This window comes from Chiloscyllium plagiosum, unplaced genomic scaffold (assembly GCF_037043375.1).
Source record: "Chiloscyllium plagiosum isolate Xiang-an unplaced genomic scaffold, Cpla_swu_hap1 HiC_scaffold_3, whole genome shotgun sequence".
NCBI lineage: Eukaryota > Metazoa > Chordata > Chondrichthyes > Orectolobiformes > Hemiscylliidae > Chiloscyllium > Chiloscyllium plagiosum.
The window spans coordinates 130972108-130993154 of record NW_028270141.1 but is presented as its reverse complement, the minus strand read 5'-3'; the positions used below and the strand labels follow the sequence as shown (position 1 = coordinate 130993154).

The 21047-nt window shown below is 44.8% G+C and overlaps 1 protein-coding gene across 5 annotated transcripts in view; it reads right to left on the bottom strand.

Annotated features, from left to right (window-relative positions):
• Positions 1-21047, bottom strand: part of daam2 (dishevelled associated activator of morphogenesis 2) — a 342206-nt gene that overhangs the window by 51958 nt on the left and 269201 nt on the right. For all 5 annotated transcript variants that reach the window (XM_043687244.2, XM_043687248.2, XM_043687246.2 and 2 more), the window contains 3 exons: positions 20423-20530; positions 18872-18932; positions 11518-11649 (listed from right to left, as the gene is read on the bottom strand). In XM_043687244.2, coding sequence (XP_043543179.2) covers positions 11518-11649; positions 18872-18932; positions 20423-20530 — 301 coding nt within the window. The remainder of the gene's footprint in view (positions 1-11517; positions 11650-18871; positions 18933-20422; positions 20531-21047) is intronic.

The window sequence follows — 21047 nt, the reverse complement described above, 5'->3', positions numbered from 1 at the left end:
AACCACATTGCTGGGGGTCTGGAGTCACATGTTGGCCAGACCAGGTAAGGACGGCAGATCTCCTTTGCAGTGTGAATCAGGTTTTTGCCCAGAATTTACCAAGGGTACACAGTCACCATTTGGCTAGCTTTCAATTCCGTTTGCAGCCGCAGTGCTGATACGGGAAGCACACTTTCCATTTTCTATCTGGACAATCAAGCACTTTCTGGAATCACCTATACATGTACTGACGGAACAGGTAGTAAATATACATCAATAGGAGCAGCTATCAATTGATCAAGCCATAGAATCCCTACAGGTGGAAACAGGCCCTTCGACCCAACAAGTCCACACTGACCCATTCACCAACCATTTTATCCAATATTTCCCCCTGATTAATGCACCTAACCTATATACCCCTGAATACTATGGGCCATTTAGTATGGCCAATTCACCTAATCTGCACATCTTTGGACTGTGTGAGGAAACCACAACACCTGGAGGAAACCTATGCAGACACAGAGAGAATGTGCAAACTCCACAGACAGCCCATAAGACCTAGAAGTGGAAGTAACATTGAGTCAACTCTGCCATTCAATCATAGCTGATGGGCATTTCAACGCCACTTACCTGCAACTCTTCCCGTAGCCAGCTGAGGTTGGGATCAAACCTAGGTCCCTGGCACTGTGAGGCAGTCAGTGCTAACTACTGAGCCACCATGCCACCCCAATAATCCTACTCATTAGAGACAGCCACCACACCTCAGGTGAGAGGACAGGTTGGGAAGGAGAGTCAATCATGGTAACCTCAGGCAGTGTGGGAATTGAATCCACACTATTCAGCATCATACTGCTTTGTAAGCCAAACACCCAGCCAACTGAGCTAAACATGCCCCCACATGCATAACTTGCACGGATGTTGCCATTTTGTCTATTCCTTTCTCGCAAAGTTTTTTATGGATTCTAAACCCTGAATACTGACATATACTTGTCTTTATTAAATGCCTGGGTCTTGTGAGTGATTTCATGAAAAATAAAAGATCGGAACATCTTTAAATAAGCCACGATGGGGGAATTCCCTCTTGGCCCTTTGTGTAACAAATCTGTTCTTGATAAACAGCTTGATGACTGTGTCATCCTCAGACTGTTTAGAGAAAATCTTCTTCCGTTTGTGGCAATCCTGATTTTTCCAATGTTGCTCTTCGAAACCCAAATGCCCTTCATTCATAGTCAACAAACTTAATCCTGTTGCAGTTCAGATGAAGAATGGGGGAGGATGTGGTATAACTTGGTGTTGTGTGAACAGGCTAATAAAGGAAGTACTTGAAACAGGACAATCTAGCAAGGGGAAGTAATCGCTGTGGGACTGCTCTGGCAATCACAGGAAGCCATGATGAAAAGTAGCCAACAGATCAAAGTGAACACAGTGTCGGGCCACTGCTTCTCATACATTGCGTGGAGAAGTAAGCTTGGGAAATCATGTGGGTTACAGCAAGTAGAAGGAGTGACACAGTGTTTAGCACTGCTGTTTCACAGTACCAGGGACAAAGGGTTCAATTCCATCCTTGGTGACTGTCTATGTGGAGTTTGTATGTTCTCCATGTGTCTGCGTGGGGTTCCTTCAGGGGCTCTAGTTTCCTCCCATAGTTCAAAGATGTGCAGATTAGGTGGATTGGCCATGTGAAGTTGTACCATTGTCCCAGGAGATGTGGGTTAGCCATGGGCAATGCAGGGTTACAGGGATTGGGTGGGGTACTCTTCGGAGTATTAGTGTGGCCTACTCTGCTCTGAGGTCACCGCGGATGACGTGCTTGGGAAGTGTGGTTGCTAAGATCAATCTCCAGGAGAGTGGGGCAAGGAACACAGCAGACAAACATGTGGCGGCATTTAAAAAAACAACTGCAGTCTTACTCATCTGTCTTGGTCAGTTTTTTTTATCTATTAGCTGTGAAGATATTGAAAGTGGGGGACAAAGAATAATCCTTGCTCCCCAGGGGTTGGATTTCTAGTGGGTGAAGAAGCTGCCTATACTGACTGTGAGAGTAGAATGTAGGGTTTCTATGATCCTGGAGACAGAATTGCTCCATCGCTATCTCTAAGCCCAGCCTACTTGTGGCTAATGGCCGGGAGCTTGATTGCTGGCCAGGTCCCTATAAATCTCTGCTCTTCACACATCCGGCCTTGGCAGCCCATCCCTTCAAATGAAAAGGAAGGAGCAACTTGCATTTTCTACGGCACGTTTTAGCACCTGGAAACATCACAAAGTGCTTTAGTTGGCCCCCAAAGCCTTCTGTGGTCAAGAATTCCTCAGGACTGAGATACGCTCAAGTTTCTTTCTTCACAAGTTTCTTTCTTCACAGCAGACCACCTGTGAAATTCCTGACCGCAGAAGGCCACCGACGGCAAATTGCCAAATATAATCAAGGTGGCACGGTGGCTCAGTGGTTAGCAGGCCTGAAGGGCTGAATGGCCTCATCCTGCTCTGAGGTCACTGCTGATGACGTGATTGGGAAGAATGGCTGCTGATGATTAATCTCCAGGAGACTGGGGCAAGGAACGCGGAAGACAAACCCCTGGCGGCATTTAAAGAAACAATTGCAGTTTTACTCATCTGTCTTTGTCAGTTTTGTATCTCTATTAGTCCTGAAGATTGTGGAGGTGGGGGACAATGGACAATCCTTGCTCCCCAGGGGTTGGATTTCTAGTAGGTGAGGAAGTTGCTCTTTTTTAGCTGCCTGTACTGACTGTAAGTATGGAACTCCCATGTCATTTAGAAATGTCACTCCTGATCATATTACACAACACGATCACACAGCACATCATTCCAGTGTACACACTATACAGCCCTGCATTATTTGGAAGATATCATTCCTATATGTATTATATACCACAAAATGTGTCACACAACAGGTGATATTGCTATTTACTACAAATACACTCAAAATCTTGCATTTAATATGCACTTCCATGGTCATACATTGTCCAACTCACTGTAGACGATGAGATAATAGCATGGTTCCTATCTGGTGGTGCTTGAATCTGGAATAACTGGAACTACAGAGTGTAGATAGGGCTAGGGGTGAGGGAGAGGTGGTGTAGGTCCCAATTCCATTAACAAATGGAATTGGGACCTACACCATGACACCCATGACACCTACCATGACACCCATTTGGAAATCGTTGAGTCGGTTGGAACTTCACTGGAGTTCAGAAGACTGAGAGGTGATTATGGATGTAGGTTTTTGGCTGAGCTGGACAAACAGACAGAGAACTAGTCACTGGGATACATGAACATCAACTAGCCACAAAATGCCATGACCCACACTCACTAGTATCCTTACATACCCCATGGATAGCAAGGTTAGGTCTCATGGAATAAAGGGAGAACTAGCCATTTGGATACAGAACTGGCCTTAAAGGTAGAAGACAGAGGGTGGTGGTGGAGGATTGTTTTTCAGACTGGAGGCCTGTGACCAGTGGAGTGCCACAAGGATTGATGCTGAGTCCTCTACTTTTTGATATTTACATAAATGATTTGAATACAAGCATAAGAGGTACAGTTAGTAAGTTTGCAGATGGCACCAAAATTGGTGGTGTAGTGGACAGTGAAGAGGGTTATCTCAGATTACAATAGGATCTGGACCAGATGGGCCAATGGGCTGATAAGTGGCAGATAGAGTTTAATTCAGATAAATACGAGGTGCTGCATTTTGGGAAAGCAAATCTTAGCAGGACTTATACACTTAATGGTAAGGTCCTAGAGAGTGTTGCTAAACAAAGAGACCTTGGAGTGCAGGTTCATAGCTCCTTGAAAGTGGAGTCGCAAGTAGATAGGATAGTGAAGAAGGTGTTTGGTATGCTTTCCTTTATTGGTCAGAGTATTGAGTACAGGAGTTGGGAGGTCATGTTGCGGCTGTACAGGATATTGGTTAGGGTACTGTTGGAATATTGCGTGCAATTCTGGTCTCCTTCCTATCAGAAAGATGTTGTGAAACTTGAAAGGGTTCAGAAGAGATTTACAAGGATGTTGCCAGGGTTGGAGGATTTGAGCTACCGGGAGAGGCTGAACAGGCTGGGGCTGTTTTCCCTAGAGCATCGGAGGCTGAGGGGTGACCTTATAGAGTTTTACAAAATTATGAGGGGCATGGATAGGATAAATAGACAAAGTCTTTTCCCTGGGGTCAGGGAGTCCAGAACTAGAGGGCATAGGTTTAGGGTGAGAGGGGAAAGATATAAAAGAGACCTAAGGGGCAATGTTTTCACGCAGAGGGTGGTACGGGTATGGAATGAGCTGCCAGAGGAAGTGGTGGAGGCTGGTACAATTGCAACATTTAAGAGGCATTTGGATGGGTATATGAATAGGAAGGGTTTGGAGGGATATGGGCTGGATGCTGGCAGATGGGACTAGATTGGGTTGGGATATCTGGTCGGCATGGACGGGTTGGACCGAAGGGTCTGTTTCCATGCTGTACATCTCTATGACTCTATATAGGTGAGGAAGGACACCACTCCGACTGGGACAACACGCCCATCCTAGGACAGAGACATGCACAAGAATTCCTAGAAGCATGGCATTCTAACCGGAACTGTATCAACAATCACATTGACTTGGAGAAAAAGAACCGGAAATGACATCACCATATGAAATGATGTCGCCACAAGAAATGACATCGCCAGTCCTAGGAAACTCAAACAGATAAATAGAAAGTGGGCTACTACCACCAGTGCTTCACTCGGAGGCTCACTGAAGATGTTACCTAGAATGGTGACGAAATGTCTGAAAACAAACCTTCCAGCTCAGCGAGCAAACCTACATCCAGAACCTCAATCTGAGCTACAAATCATCTCAAAACCCGCTATTGAGAGGTGATCTTAATGAAATCCATAAGATTCTGAAGGGCATTTGACAGGGCAGGTGTGGAAAGGATGTTTTCCCTCGTGAAAGAATCTAGTACTAGTGGCCACAGTTTATAACTAAGGGCTGTCCCTTATTTAAGACAGAGACGAGGAGGAAATTCTTCTCTCAGTGCGTCATTACTCTTTGGAATTCCCTTCCCAGAGAGTATCTTGCGTATATTCAAGATTGAGTCACATCAATCAACAAGGGAGTCAAAGTCTGTGGGGGACAATAACAAAACATCACAGATGCTGGAAATTTGAAACATTCACACAGAATGCTGGAGAAACCCATCAGGTCTGGCAGCACCTGAAGAAGAGCCAATTCTGGACTCGAAAAGTTAGCTCAGTTTCTTTATCTGCAACGTCTGGGGGTGTGGGAAGGAGAGTGGCAAGGGGCAAGGCTAGTGGGGATGGGCTGCTGATAAGGTCATCCAGGACTTAAGGCCACTATCTGATCAGCAATTATATACAATTGAATGGTGGACTTCAAGGAGCAAACTGGCCTATTCCTGCTCCTGTTCCTTTAGCTCTAGTATTGTCATGGTGATACATTCGGTGCTGGGGAGAAACTGAAACAGCTTCCAAAAGACAGCTTCACTGGACGTACAGAAAGTAAAAGTGCACAGTGAAGAGAGCCCATAGTTACTGAAGTTCTTTGAACACAAAATAATAGATCCAGCCAAATCTGCCTAGAACAAATATACACACAAAACATATATGTGTGAGCAAGTGTATATCTGCTTTATATATACACTGAATTAATATAATCATCCAGGTTTTGGAACAGGAAATGAGGAGATCAATGATTCCTCAGATTGGTCAGGAAATGTACCCTACAAACGGGGGTACATTAAGCAGTTTAATGGTCAGGACCGATAAACGTGGCACTGAAGGTTTCCTATGGCACACACACACACAAACACACACACACAGAGTGTCTTACACACAAGGGCCTGCCACAGTGGGGTCTTTGAGGATAACGAAAAAAAAGCAGAGGAAGAATCCCGGCACATCTGTTCCAGTCAGAGTTTCCATGTGAGAGGGTTAACAGAGGATGTAATTTACTGCCACACACAAAGTTTGTTCGCTGGTCTTTAATGTCTTAACTGCACTGAGTTCCAACTGAATAACAAACGGAAGCTCAGCTAAGGCATGGAAGAAATGAATTATTCCAACTGCATGAGTGAAGGGCTTTCCATTTAGATGCATTTCACACAAAGCAGGGAGAGTTATTTAAACTCACTGTTTATAGGTTAAGTCTGTAAACCACTCAGTAATTTTGACAACTGCTGCAACAATATACTTCGGCCCTTCTCTTCTGGTTTAATGTTTGCCTCTCATGGTTATGAACAAGATATGCTTAAATAAAGTGCTAGAGGCATCAGTTGCGCTCCATTGGGTAGCACTTTCACCCTAAGCCAAAAGGATGTCAACGCGATTTCAACTCGAGAGACTTGAGAGCATAAAGCAGCCTGACAGTCCAGTGAGGTATGTGTGATGTTTCAGAGGCATTGTTAAACCAACGAAATTGACGATGTGCCCTTGAAATAACAACATTCACGTCCCTGCACTGCCTCTCAATTTCTCCCAGATTCTGCAGCCTCATTCTTACAGGTAGTAAATTGTTCTTAGAGGGACTACAGCAGTGCAAGAAGGCAGCTCACCTTATCAAGGACAATTAGGGGTGGGCAATAAATGCTGGCCCAGCCAGTGAGGGTCAAGCCACAAAGCTGCCAACTTATTTGTTTTCCTTGTCGTTTTTTCTTAATTTTCCATTTTGTCCTTTTGTATTTCCTAATCTGATCTTTCTTTCCGCATTTATTTTGTTTTCATTTATTTCTTACTAGTATTTGACTCGAATTCACCTGATTTCATTTCATTTGCTCCTTAGTTTCTTTCTCAGTCTTTAAAATTTTTTATTAATTCATGGAATGTGGTATCACTGGCTGGGCCAGTGTTTATTGCCCATTCTGAGTTGCGCTTAAGAAGGTGGGAATGAGCTGCCTTCTTGAACTGCTGCAGTCCATGTGCTGTGGGTTGACCCACAGTGCCATTAGGGAGGGAATTCCAGGATTGTGACCCAGCAACAGTGAAGGAAGAGCAATATATTTCCAAGTCAAGGTGACATATGTATTGGAGGGGAACGTCCAGGTGGTGGTGTTACCATATTTTTGCTGCCCTCGCCCTTCGAGATGGTGACTGTTGTTGATTTAAAAGGCGCTGTTCAAGGAACATGGCTGAGTTGTTTCAGTGAATCTTGCCAGTTGGTTGTTGAGTGGCTGTGGGACGAATCAAATGGGCAGCTTTGTCCTGGATGGTGTCAAGCTTCTTGAGTGTTGTTGGAGCTGCACCATCCGGGCAAGTGGAAAATGTTCCATCATGCTCTTGATTGTGTCCTATAGATAGTGGACAGGCTTCAGGAGGAGGTGAGTAACTCACTGCAATATTCTAGCCTCTGACCCCTGTATTTATTTGGCTAGTCCAGTTCAGTTTATGATCAATGGCAACTGTGGGGGGTTTTAATGATGGTAATGCCATTGAATGTCAAGGGGTGATGGTTAGATGTTCTTTTTTAGAAGTTTGTGTGGTGCGAACATGACTTGCCACCTGTCAGCACAAACCTGGACATTGCTCAGCTGGTGGACACATACACCACACAGCGCTCATCAAGCTTGTAACTTACAAGGAAACCCATTCTCAAACTGAATGTACACATGACAAGACATTGCATGGAAGCAAATTCTAGGCCATTGCTGATGGTTGTCGGCTGAACTTCAAGTTCAAGTATTTTCTCTCAGAATCTGATGTGGACCTGGATTGAAGCCTGAATGTTCCTGTGGAGCCTTCTTGGGTTGATTAATTAGGATTGGGAGGTGGCTCAGCAAAGGTGAGTGGAACCAGCAAATACAAGGAAGAGTGACTGGGAGAGACTGAATTTTTAAGTACGGTCAAATGGATCACAACGGCATACTCATGCTGTTTCGTTCAGGCAGTTGCAAACTGCTCCTTTGTACAAGGGTTGCAAACATGGTCCAATCTTGAATCTGTTTGCGAAATGATTCGTGCACAACTCGGAACATGATGTAGGACAATATACGTACAAGGAAACCTTGGCATGTTGGATATTTAAAATTACACCCCTGTGTGGGATCGCGTCCATAAGTTCTTCTTTATTCATTTAGATTAGATTACTTACAGTGTGGAAACAGGCCCTTCAGCCCAAAAAGTCCACACCGACCCGCCAAAGCGTAACCCACCCAGACCCATTCCTCTACATTTACCCCTGCCCCTAACACTATGGGCAATTTAGCATGGCCAATTCACCTGACCTGCACATCTTTGGACTGTGGGAGGAAACCAGAGCACCCAGAAGAAACCCACGGAGACACAGGGAGAATGTACAAACTCCACACGGTCAGTCGCCTGAGGCGGGAATTGAACCCGGGTCTCTGGCGCTGTGAGGCAGCAGTGCTAACCACTGTGCCACCGTGCCACCCACATTTTTGTTTACTGCCAGCGTTTACTGCCCGTCCCTAGTTGCTGTTGAGAAGATGGTGATGAGCTGCCTTCTTGAACTGCTGCAGTCCACCTGCTGTGGGTTCACCCACAGTGCCGTTCGGAAGGGAATTTCATCATTTTGACTAGTGACAGTGAAGGAATGGTGATATATTTCCAGGTCAGGATGGTGAGTGCCTTGGAGGGGAATGCAAAGGTGGTGGTGGTGTTCCCATGTATCTGCTGCCCTTGTCCTTCTAGATGGAAGTGGGTTTGGAAGGTGCTGACTGAAGATCTTTGGTGAATTTCTGCAGTGCATCTTCTATTTAGTACACACTGCTGCTACTGAGCATAGATGGTGGAGGGAGTGGATGTTTGTGGATGTGGTGTCAATCAAGCGGGCTGCTTTGTGAGAGTTGCACCCATCCAGGCAAGTGGGGAGTATACTCCATCACACTCCTGATCTGTGCCTTGTAGATTAGATTCCCTACAGTGTGGAAACAGGCCTTTCGGCCCAACAAGTGCATACCGACCCTCTGAAGAGTAACCCACCCAGACCCATTCCCCTACCCTATATTTACCCCTAACTGATGCAGCCAGCACTATGGACAATTTAGCATGGCCAATTCACCTAACCTGCACATCTTTGGACTGTGGGAGGAAACCAGAGCACCTGGAGGAAACCCATGTATCCACGGGGAGAACGTGCAAGCTCCACACAGACAGTCGCCCGAGGCTGGAATCGAACCCAGGTCCTTGGTGCTGTGAGGCAGCAGTGCTAACTACTGAGCCACCATGCCGATGGCGGACAGGCTTTGGGGAGGTGAGTTACTCGCAGCAGTATTCCTAACCTCTGCCCTGTTCTTGTAACCACTGCATTTCTGCAGCAAGTCCAATTGAGTTTCTACGCATTCGAGCGTTATGAATGAGTGTTGGCAAGTTTGACGCTTGTAAATTGGGGACCCTATGTTCCTGATTACCCAAGAAACCCAGTTTTGCATTTCACAGTTCCTGTAATTTAAAGTCATCTGCTGAATCTGGAGAACAAAAAATGCTGATGTCTGAGCATTGCATTTTGACCTCAATATGTGGCAGGAGTGTCACCTTTTGACAGATAGAGGCTACATAGACCCAATTTGACTCATATTTTCCAACAAAGCAAGCTGGCCCAACAGAATTTCGTCATGCAGAACTTAGGCAGGATCCAAATCAAACTAAACTGAACCAGAAAACACTGGTGGGTTCTTGCGAAAAGCACACGCCACCCACTTTCTTGGAGTCAGAACATTTTCAGAAAAATGTGTATGGCACTGCATTTTATGAGTTGTGTCAATCCAACTTATGCTGACCTTACTCCAATTATTACTGTTAATCAGCTCTGCTGACTGCAGTGACCATCCTGCAGAATATCTTGCAATACTCAATAGGCAGACCGATTGCTTCGTGTCCGGCGATGTGACGTGCCCAAAGAGGAAGGAAAAACAAACTTAAGCAACATTCATACACTTGTTGTGCCATCTACCTCTTGTGGAACCAGCCAGTGCTTAAAAAAGAAAAGAGAGATCGCTTCCCAGCCAGGAAACATTGTGCAAACACAGAACAAAATCAAAAATATGGCAACCACAGATTCTGCGAGCTTTTTATTTTTAGATTAAAACGGGCTGGTTTGTCAGCCCATTAAAAAAAATCTGCAGAGCACAGTGGGTGGTGAACCAACAAACTGCATTCACTTAATGCATATTTACCTAAACATATGGTAGCATTTTATTTAATTCTTTTCGGGACAACAATGGCCATTTAGTCTTTGCTAGCTACTTTATTTTTCTGGCTCAGGGATATCCACTCTTTGTTTCCTTCAGGTCTGATATAAAACTTCATACAAGTTCCTGCTAATATTTAAAAAGGTCTGTCAGAATGTTTTTAAGAAAGACACACTGGGAGGCAAGAAAGTAGTCAATCCTTCAGACTACCCCAATGAAGATTCTCCAGACAAATCCCAGATCTGATAATGATGGTAAAGGTTCATATTGTTCAATTGAAATCCATAATCTTATTAAAAAACAACAATATGTACAAGTAAGGCTCCTGCAGTACTTTCGGAGGACAAGATAAAGTCATCACTGATTGTCACCAGATTTCTGTTCAAGAGGTTATGTTCCTGTCAGAGTCACTTTATCAGGCTCCTGTTAAAGAGAGAGTCTGTCTGCCAGGCTCCTACTAAAGAGAGTCTCCCCTTCAGGCTCCTGTTAAAGAAGAGTCTCTCCATCAGGCTCCTGTTAAAGAGGGAGTCTCTCCGTCAGGCTCCTGTTAAAAAGAGTCTCTCCATTAGGCTCCTGTTAAAGCGAGAGTTTCTCATCAGGATCCTGTTAAAGGGAATGGCTGTCCGTCAGGATCCTATTAAAATGTGTCTCACCGTTGGGACCACTGTTAGACTAGAAAGCCATAAATCAAGGAGCAGAGGTCGACCATTCAGGCTCTTGAGACTGCTCAACCATTCAATTAGATCGTGACTTATCTGAGAATTCTCAAATCCGACTCAAGGCAGGGTCTTGCCGTGAGGAGGTAAAACAAAGAGGGCTGACCCACTCCTGCCGTCCTAGTTCCAACTGTAGACAGAAGACACTAAGGTGGAAATGAAAATAAATGTATATGCACTCTTTGAGCTGTCACAGTCAGTCACACTTTACCCTGCTGCACACGGCGGTGCTTTTCTGAAAGAAACATGTGCACCTAAACCTGAATTGTGACATTCATCTCATTTTTGTTCGTCATCACACAATGACATCCTTCTCAGATTAGTCTTACTTGACAACAACAACAATCGTGTAATTCAAGAGCCATGTTGAGATGCGTTTTCAATATGAAGAGAGCAAGCAGGGTTACAGAGGGAATGGCGCTAAGTGGTTTGCTCAAACAGGGAGATAGTGCAGACAAGATGGACTGAATGGCCTCCTTCTATGCTGGGACAATCCTGCGATTGTGAGCAATGTTCAGAAGACTGGCAACAGGAACAGGAAATAAGTGAACTCTACAGATGGGGTGAAAGTTGTTGAACAGAAGTTAAGAAGGAATTCTTCCCTGAGCACGTGTCAGGAAGCAGATTAAACAGGACGCTTGATTTTATTGACTGGTCAGCTGCTCATACCTTATCTTTCGCCTCGACTAACATATCCTCCATCTCTGAAAAGCTGAAGCTCGCGACAGTAATGAAGTCGCTCATAACGGGAACAAACTTGTCTTCACCGTCCCGTGTCCGACGCTTTTGGTATTCCAGTTCCTGGGAGGAGGTAGAGGGGAACAGAACAGTCAGTTAGCAATAGCAAGATCCTTTCTGGGATGCCTCTTTCCAACAAAAAAACCTCACAATCAGAACTCTTCCCCTTCCACTGAAATAGCCATCTCACCAACAGCACTGCTGTCCAATAATTATTAAGGATGGGGTCCTTAATCATTATTGGCATCCTCTTAAGGCAGATACCATGCCCTCATTCCACCCAGTCTGCTCCTTAGTGATGAATGGATTTGTTCACTAGAATCTATGCCTGGACATTCCCACTTTACCGTTCTCATTTCCTCAATTAAATCAGGATGAGTATTAAGGCCCTGGCATTGAGTTCTAATTCGAATCTGCTGCCTATCAGTCTTTATCAAGCCAAGTGATCAGTACACCAAGTCTGCACACACAGCCTTTCCATTCCGCACACATCCTGTGTGCATCTGGCCCATCTGCTTTGAGCTGGGAGATCTGGAATCTAAACAGTTCATTGTTGGGGGGTGGTGGGTCATATGTAGATTGCAGCAGGTACCACCCTGGGGCAGTGTGCTAATCTGCAGCGAGAGGAAGCAAAACTGTGGCTTCAGGCCGGACTGGGAATCATTGGAGAGAACTGTGCTGACAGTGTCAGAAGCCGAACACTGTTGTCCAGAGAAACTGGAGGTTGGATCAGGCTAATCCTTTTGGCATCAACTAAGCACAACGTGTACCTGAGCTTAAATATCTATGAAGGAATTTTTTAATAATGCACAAAGAAAGCTCGCACAAGGTTAATTTCAATTTTAACCTGTGGTCAAGGGTAGTTATAAATGTTCCATAAGCATGTTTGACTTTCAGTAAACGGGAAGGAAAAGTTTTGGCGAGTATTAATTCACTCGAATGGTTGGCTGAGAGTCTCAATGGTAGTCTAACTGGTGCCTAAACCTTCAGCTGATTTGAAATCAAAGACTCCTCTAGCACAAAGGACACTTTCTGGACTGTTCATATTTGTACCAACTCCATGAAGGGGCTATCCAAACCCTGATCTTTCCCTGTAGCCACAAAAGTATTCCTTTTCCAAAAAGGTTATTCAAGTTCATTGCTTTGTGAAAGCTACTGTGTCTACCTGCCTTTCAGACGGTGTGTTCTGTACCATTGCAATTTAATGTGGATGCCCTAGGTTGAACCTATGTTGCAGCTTTTCCAATAGTAAGCCAGCCCCAGTGACTTTTGAAAGGAGGAAGTGTGGACAATGAGTGGAGAAACAGAGGAGACTAAAGAACTGCCAAGTATCCATTGTCAATGTACAAGTCAGGAGGATATCGGAAGGCCCTTAACTTGCCAGGATGCAGACAGCTCCAACAACACTCACAAAACGTGACCGCGTCCAAGACAAAGCAACCCATTTGACTGGTGCAACATCCACTAGCTTCCACTGCCTTCACCGCTGACATACAATGGGAGCAGTGTATACCACCTACAAGTGCACTGCATGGACTCAGCAAAGTTCCTTCACGAGCACCTTCCAAACCTGGGACCTCCACCCTCCCCAAGGACAAGGGCAGTAGATATACGGGGACACCACTCCCTGCAGGTTCCCATCCATGCCACCTACTATCCAGCCAAGGAACTACGTCGCCTTTCCTTCACTGTTGCTGGGTCATAATCCTGGAAATACCTTGCTAACTGCCCTTTGGGTGTAACTGCATCACACAGACTACATCAGTCCAAATACACAGCTCAACACTGCCTTTTTAAGAGTAATTATTGATGGGAACTACGTGCTGGCCTAGCCAGTGAAGCCCACATAGACTGGGAACTTCCATTTCCCAATCTATCTTCACAGTCCTGTAAAATTTACTTCCCCCAGTCAAACCTACAAATTGCTTTTGAAATCATGCATTATCACCTCAACCTCCTAGGCAGCAGGTTTCAGGTCATTGTTAACTCCTGTGTGAAAACATTCCTCCTCACACTCTTGTGCATCTATTGTTCAAAAACTTAAATCTGTGTCCCTGACCCTTCCACATCAGCTATTGGGAACAGTGCTTTTTCTGTCTGCCTTATCTAAACACAGTTAAAAATCACACATCACTGGGTTATCTTCTAACAGGATTATTTGGAAGTACTAGCTTTTGGAGCATTGCTCCTGATGAAGGAGCAGCGCTCTGAAAGCTAGTGCCTCCAAATAAACCTGTTGGACAATAACCTTTTGTTGTGTGATTTTTACCTTTGTTCACCCCAATCCAACACCGGCACCTCCAAATCTTATTCAAACATGTTTTGGTTATGTTGGTGCTTCCTTTGGAACCAAGAATTACACACCAGGTCGGCAAATGGTAAATCTGAAAAAGAACACTTTACTGACGATGCTCACATCTTCACAACGGTTGTTGACTGGGCCCAAGATTAATTCCTCTGGGTCACTTGACCAGGGTCTTTTAAAGGGGCAGCACGCCAAACTACATGTATAAGTTATAACCTTATATTCCAGCTTCTGTCCGAAATGTTGATTCTCCTGCCCCTTGATTGCTGCCTGACCTGCTGTGCTTTTCCAGCGCCACACGTTTTGACTGTGATCTCCAGCATCTGCGGTCCCCACTTTCTCATGATCTTACAGACCCCTCTGCCAAATCTCCCCGCAATCACCTTTGGCTCCAAGGAGAACAACTCCAACCTCATCCTGTTGCTAAAATCCCTGATCCCTGGAACTATTCTGGCAAATCTCTGCCCATACTTGCTCGGGAATTCTCGTGGTCTTTCCCGAAGTGTCATGATCAGCTCTGGAAGCAAGGTCGTGGCCTAATGGGAGGAGGGATAGACAGTGAACCTCTGGGCCATTGTTGCAGCTGATGGTGCCGACAACAGGTCAACAAAATCCGCTTCAGTTTTAATACCTTTGAGAATCTCACAGCTGGGAGATGCACACAGAGGGCTCAGGTAATGCAGTTGAGGTCAAAGATTGAGACTGGGCTTAAATGTCCACTGTCCACTTCTGTGACGGGTTTTGACCAGACAGGGAGGTCTGCAGCAGGGAGCTATGGAGCAAGTGGATTGTTGATGTCAGCAGTGTTGTTTGGGACCTCAGGCATTTGATGAATTGGTGTCCTTTGAAATGCCTTCAATAAAAATTAGGGTGAAGGTTTAATTCTGATACCTGAAGGTCATTTAAGCTGCTGCCCCTGCCCAACTCCTTGATGCCCTCTGGATACGAGCTGGGAGACTCATCAGTGATGAGAGTGGCTGGGATACAGTTCCACATTCTTCTCCCTCATTCTGATAAACTCCCTCTTCACAAACACTGATCGGGCATCAGGCACATCAACAGGACATGTTCCATAACGCTGACTACAGACGCAGAAACAGATGCTGATAGTATTCTGGTCTTAGGCACGTGCCAAGCAAATAGGACTTGAACCGCACATGAATTCTATCACCCCTCCCTCCTATATTTCATAAAATATGCAAGCTTTTGTTGCTGAGATTTTGTTTTCCCCCGTTTAGAAGTTCCTTCACAGCCCATCCCCAGAATGAAAATGGGCTAAGGCTTCTCATTGATAGTTAACAGGTTCAAAGGACACTGCATTCTGGGATTCAATCCAGGGCCCTCAGAGTGGAAGTTAAATGCTGCACGTTAATGAGTTGCTGCGTTGTTGAAGAGGAATGTCAGTCATAAAGCACAGATGAAGTTCGTTACAATAACAGGGATGACGAGACATTTCCAACAAGCTCCGCACAGGTTTGCAAACAGCGTTATGTGCGTTAGGTTCAGGAGGAAAGGTAGGTAAGAAGGCAGAGAGGAAAGGGAAGGGGCAAAGAGAGAGGGTGAAGCAAAAGGATAGAGATTTAAGTGGCCCTCCTGCAGTCAGTGAAGGAAGGCAGCAAAGTCGAGGGAAGCAGGTCAGGAACTTCAAACAGGAGAATGGCTGACCAGGCATGGGAGCACTGGTCTGGGAGGAGGTCACTCGGAGAGGGGAGCACTCATTGTTGTTGGGCAGCCAAAGCGCGAGGCAATGGACTCCAGGAGGATGACTGAGACAGAAGCAGGCGATCGCTGGGAAGCCAGTGATACACAAAAATTACATGCTGGTCGCACTGCACCTCCATTTTAAAACATTTCGGACCAGAACATGTCAATCACCACAGAACATAGACCAGCACAGCACAGGATCAGGCCCTTCAGCCCATCATGTCTGTGGTGACCATGTGTCATTCGAAACTAGTCCCATCTGCCTGTACATGGTCTGGATCCCTCGATTCCCTGCCTGGTCATGTGTATGTTTGAATGCCTCGTAAACGTTGCTATTGTAGCTGCTTTCCCACCTCTCCTGACAGCACATTCCAGACATGCGTCACCCTCTGTGCACGAAACTTACATCACACATCCCTCTTACACCTTCCCCTCTCATTTTAAACCTATGGCCCCTAATGTTTCACATATCCAGAGAAGGACTCTGACTATCCACCCTCTCCAGGCCTCTCATAATTTTACACACTTCTGTCATGTTGTGCCTTAGCCTTCGATGCTCTCACAAGAATAATCAAAGTTTCTCTAACTTCTCCTTACAGTTAATACCCTCCAAACTAAGCCACAACCTGGGAAACCTCTTTTGAACCCTTTCCAAAGCCTCCACATCCTTCCTGTAGTGTGGCGAGCAGAACTACACACAACACTCCAAATGTGGCCTATGTAAGATTTTACACAGCTGCAGCATGACTTGCCAACTTTGACACTCCATGTCTCAACCAATGAAGACAAGCGTGTCGTTCACCTTCTTCAATGTCTTGTCCTTTTGTGTTGCCACTTTTACAGAGCTCAGTATATCATTGCTCCGAAGGGTCCTGCCATTTACTGTGTATTTTCCACTTGCATTTGACCTCCCAAATGCACCATCTCTTAATGTTTGACCTGATTAGACTTCACCACCCAACTTTCCAATTGATCTATGTCCTGCAGTATCTTTGACAACCTTCCTCACTATCCACAACTCCACCAGTTTTCATGTCATCTGCAAACTTACAAAGCAGACCTCCTATATTTTCATCCACATCATTGATATACATATGATATATACACTATAAACAGAGGTGCTAGCATTGATCATTGTGGAACACATTGGTCAAAGACCTCTAGTCGTAAAAAAACTACCCTCCACAAATACCCACTGTCTTCCATGGCCAAGCAAATTTTGTATGCAACTAAATAACTCACCATGGAGGCAAAAGTGAAGACTGCAGATGCTGGAAATCAGAGTCGAGGTTAGAGTAGTACTGGAAAAGCACCAGGTCAGACAGCATCTGAGGAGCAGGAAAATTGACGTTTCGGTCCATTCCTGAAGGGATCTTACCCGAAACATCGATTTTCCTGCTCCTTGGATGCTGCCTGACCCGCTGTGTTTTTCCAGCACCACTCACCATGGATCCCATATGACTTAATTTTCTGGACCAGCCAACCATGAAGGATTTTGTCACATGTTTTAGTAAAGTTTATGTAGACAACATCCACTGCCCTACTCTCATCGATCATCTTTGTCGCTTTCTCAAAAACCTCAAATAAATTTATGAGGCAAGACCTCCCCTGTATAAAGCCGTGCTGTCAATCCCTAATACGTCCATTCTTCTCCAACTGAATCCCTCAGAAACTTCTCCAATAATTTCCCAACCAATAATGGAAGGCACACCTGCCTATAATTTCCTGGATTATTCCCGTTGCTCTTCTTAAGCAAAGGAACAACACTGGCTCTTCTCTAGTCTTCTGGGACCCCTCCTGTGGCTAAAGAGTTCCACAAAATTCTCCAAAGAGGATACAAAGATCCCAGCAATCTCCTCCCTTGCCTCCATCAGTATCCTGGGATAGATCACTTCAGGCCCTGATGACTTTTCTACCTTAATTTTTCAAGATGACCAACATCTCCTCCTTCTTAATATCAACATGCCCAAAATACCCTTCTCTACAAGACACTGGTTAGGCCACTTTTGGAATACGGCTTGCTCTTCAGGTCTCCCTGCTGTAGGAAGAATGTTGTGAAACTTAAAAGAGCTCAGAAAATACCTACAAGGATGTTGGCAGGGTTGGAGGGTTTAAGCTCTGGGAAGAGGCTGAATAGGGTGGGGCTCCCTGGAGTATTGGAGGTTGAGGGGTGATCTTATAGACGTTTATAAAATCATGAGGGGCATGGATAAGTCCTTTCCCTGGGGTAGGGGAGTCCAAAACTAAAAGGCATAGGTTTAAGGTGAGAGGGAAAATATTTAAAAGGGACCTAAGGGGCAACCTTTCTACAAAGAGGGTGGTGCGTGTATGGAACGAGCTGCCAGAGGAAGCAGTGGAGGCTGGTACAATTACAATATTTAAAAGGCATTTGGATGCATACATGAATATGAAGGGTTTAGAGGGATATGGGCCAAAGGCTAGCAAATGGGACTAGATTAAGTTTGGATATCTGGTCGGCATGAACGAGTTGGACCGAAGGGTATGTATCCATGTACATCTCCATGACTTTATAGACCTTTATACCTCTAAAAGGTGTTGGCAGGTATTCAGCCATGACTTTGTTAAACAGCAGAATGGGCCAAATGGCCATCTTTCACATTACGTTCTTCAATAGTCAGCAGGTGAAAGTCAACTCGGTCCAATTTCTGGCCCCCCATGAGCCTGCAGTTTAACTTCTACAGTCTTTTATGGGATATGAGCATCAGAAGCAAGATCACTCTGGAATAAGCATTAAACTGGGATGGTTTATTGGGCCGTTTCAGAGGTGCATTAAGGTCAAGCCACATTCCTATGAAATTGGAGTCACGCGCAGGCTAGAGAAGACAGGGATGGCCGATTTCCTCCCTGAGGTGACATATGTGAACCAGATTAGTTTTCACAAAAGTGGATGATACAGTCCCCAGCTTTAATAATTGAACTCAAAATTCAACAAGGGCATCCAAGGAAAATGAAACATAAAGGAACCTGAGAAGGCAAGCTCGCATCCCCTCTGCCTCGCGTGTGGGTACATGAAGGGCGTATCCTCAATGGACAGGGTCTCAGCTCCTGCATTTATAACTGTACCACTGAGAGACTGCTCCTGAACTTCTGCAATGTTCTCCCTGTCTCTGAAACATCAGGGAGAGATCAGAGGAATTCCTGGAGAAACAGCAGCTTATCAATGGATGAGCCGGCAGCTCTCCTCTGACCTTACACTGGGGGAATTCTGCAGATATTCAGGAATACTGCTCTCATGCCTGGGTAGGTGATACTTACAGCCTCCAAAGCCTTCAGACCGTTCTTAATATTGTTTATTTCTTTCTCCAGTTCGGCCAGGCTGTGTTGAAAGAAACACATTGTTTTCCTTAATTAATCTTGGGAGAAAGGAATGCAGAATTCTCTATTTCACATCGCAAACATTCCCAAATATCTTACGAAACCTCAACATTCCTCGGCATATTTTAAGGCTTGGTTTTTTTTCCCACAGAAGAGGTTTAGCTTAGAGAGTTATGAAGTCAACCAGCTGAGGCCGCCATCTTTATTCCAAGCTGTCTTAATGAGGTTTTCCTATCTCCACCCCGGTCCAAGTTGACTCAGGAGTTGCTGGGTCACCAAACAGAATTTGATGAGGCCCTTGGGAAATTGTGCACCTACCTTAGGATGGAGATTGGAGCGCTTCTCCCAATGCAACACCCAGTCAGAAGGCTGCACCTGAAACAGTGCAACACTCCCGATCCTGAGCCAGTGTCCCATCCCTGGTGTTGTGCTCAGTTCACTGAGGTGGGATTTAACTCATAATCATTTGATCCGGAGGAGACAATGGTAGCAACTGAGCTAACCCACCCTTGGATTCTTCCCGTGCATCGCAACTTTCTAGAATTCAGAACTGTGAGCAAAGGATGATGGACACGACCCTCAAATCAACACTCCTGCATTTCCATTCCCATTCCCAACTTTATGAACGCCAAGTTAGTTTAATTGGGAAATTCTATGCTTAGGCCTTTTTTTGTGGAAGTGGCTGGACAAAACTCTGGAAATTCACAACAAATCCACTCACATCTAAGAAAGAATAAAACAGGTACGTTGCTCACTTTGGGTGAAAAATGCAAGGGAGTCAAAATCTAAACAGCTCCCGGTCATCCGGCCTTCCAGAGGTTAGCAGAATGTAGAATAGGCAGGAGGATCAACAATCATCATGTAATACAACTGCCCAAAGTCAAACTACAGTCACAATGTTTCAGCTGGAGAGGCTGTAAGGAATTTATTTAATTGCCAATTCTGAGGGGTTGGGCAGCTCAAAACCAAATGTTTACAGCTTTTACAACAAGAATTGATATTTGTATTATGTCCTGAACATAATAACACAGTGCAGAGGTTTTATACACAGCAGGCAGAGGCAGATGGGTTTTTATTTTATGAAGTTTGGCCATTTGGATTTTGTGCAGCTGGTCTTTGGAGAACCCTGTAGTGTTAGTCTGACGCCTCCTTTGATATCACACATTTCCAGGTCATGCGGTGGCAAGAACAATTGTAAGGCTTCCTCTCTTCTTTCACAACCCCCAACCTTGATCCCAATCTCAGAAGAATCACCCCTTCAATTGGTGTGATATTTCCATGTCTCCCTGCAGCCAGCATTATGTCCTGACTAAGCAAAATTGACAATTTAATGGTGAGTTGAATTATGGGCCCATTAATTCTGTGAAGTTGCACTTAATTGAATCAGATGACTCAAAGGCACATAGTCTATGACAGCTGGTGGCCCTTGTGAGGGGAAAGCATCAGACAGAAACATAAAGCAACACCCAGAGGCCTTTCAGTATTACTTACTTGACTTTGGCGGCATCTGGTACATGAAGTAAATCTAACTGAATGGTGAGGATCTCTGGGTAGCTCTTTTCAAATATCATGATCAGATAGTGCAACAGTGTGATGTTCCTGAAAGGGAGAAATAATTGTATCTTTAAGAATTCTAAATTCGTCCTAGGAAGAGATCAGAGTCCAGCAACTTCTACACTCTCTAGCATTCACCAATATTACTATTTCTGTCAAAATTAAAAATCACAAGGTTATAGTCCAACAGGTTTATTTGGAAGCACTAGCTTTCGGAGCGACGCTCCTTCATCAGGTGGTTGTGGAGAATAAGATTGTAAGACACGGAATTTATAGCAAAAGTTTACAGTTTGATGTAACTGAAATTATATACTGAAAAAGACATGGAATATTTGTTAAATCTCTCAGCTTCGAGAATGACCGCGTTGGTTTCAGTTCTTTCATATGCAAATAGCAGAACTTCCTTAAAAGTTGCATTCTCAAGTGAACTTTAACAATAGATGCCATGTTGACCCAGATAATATACTGAAGGTGTGAGGTGCCCTGTCTGAGGCTGTCTGTACCCCAATGTTCAGACTGATTCTCATCTAAAAAAGGGATTTACAGAATTTAACATGGATTC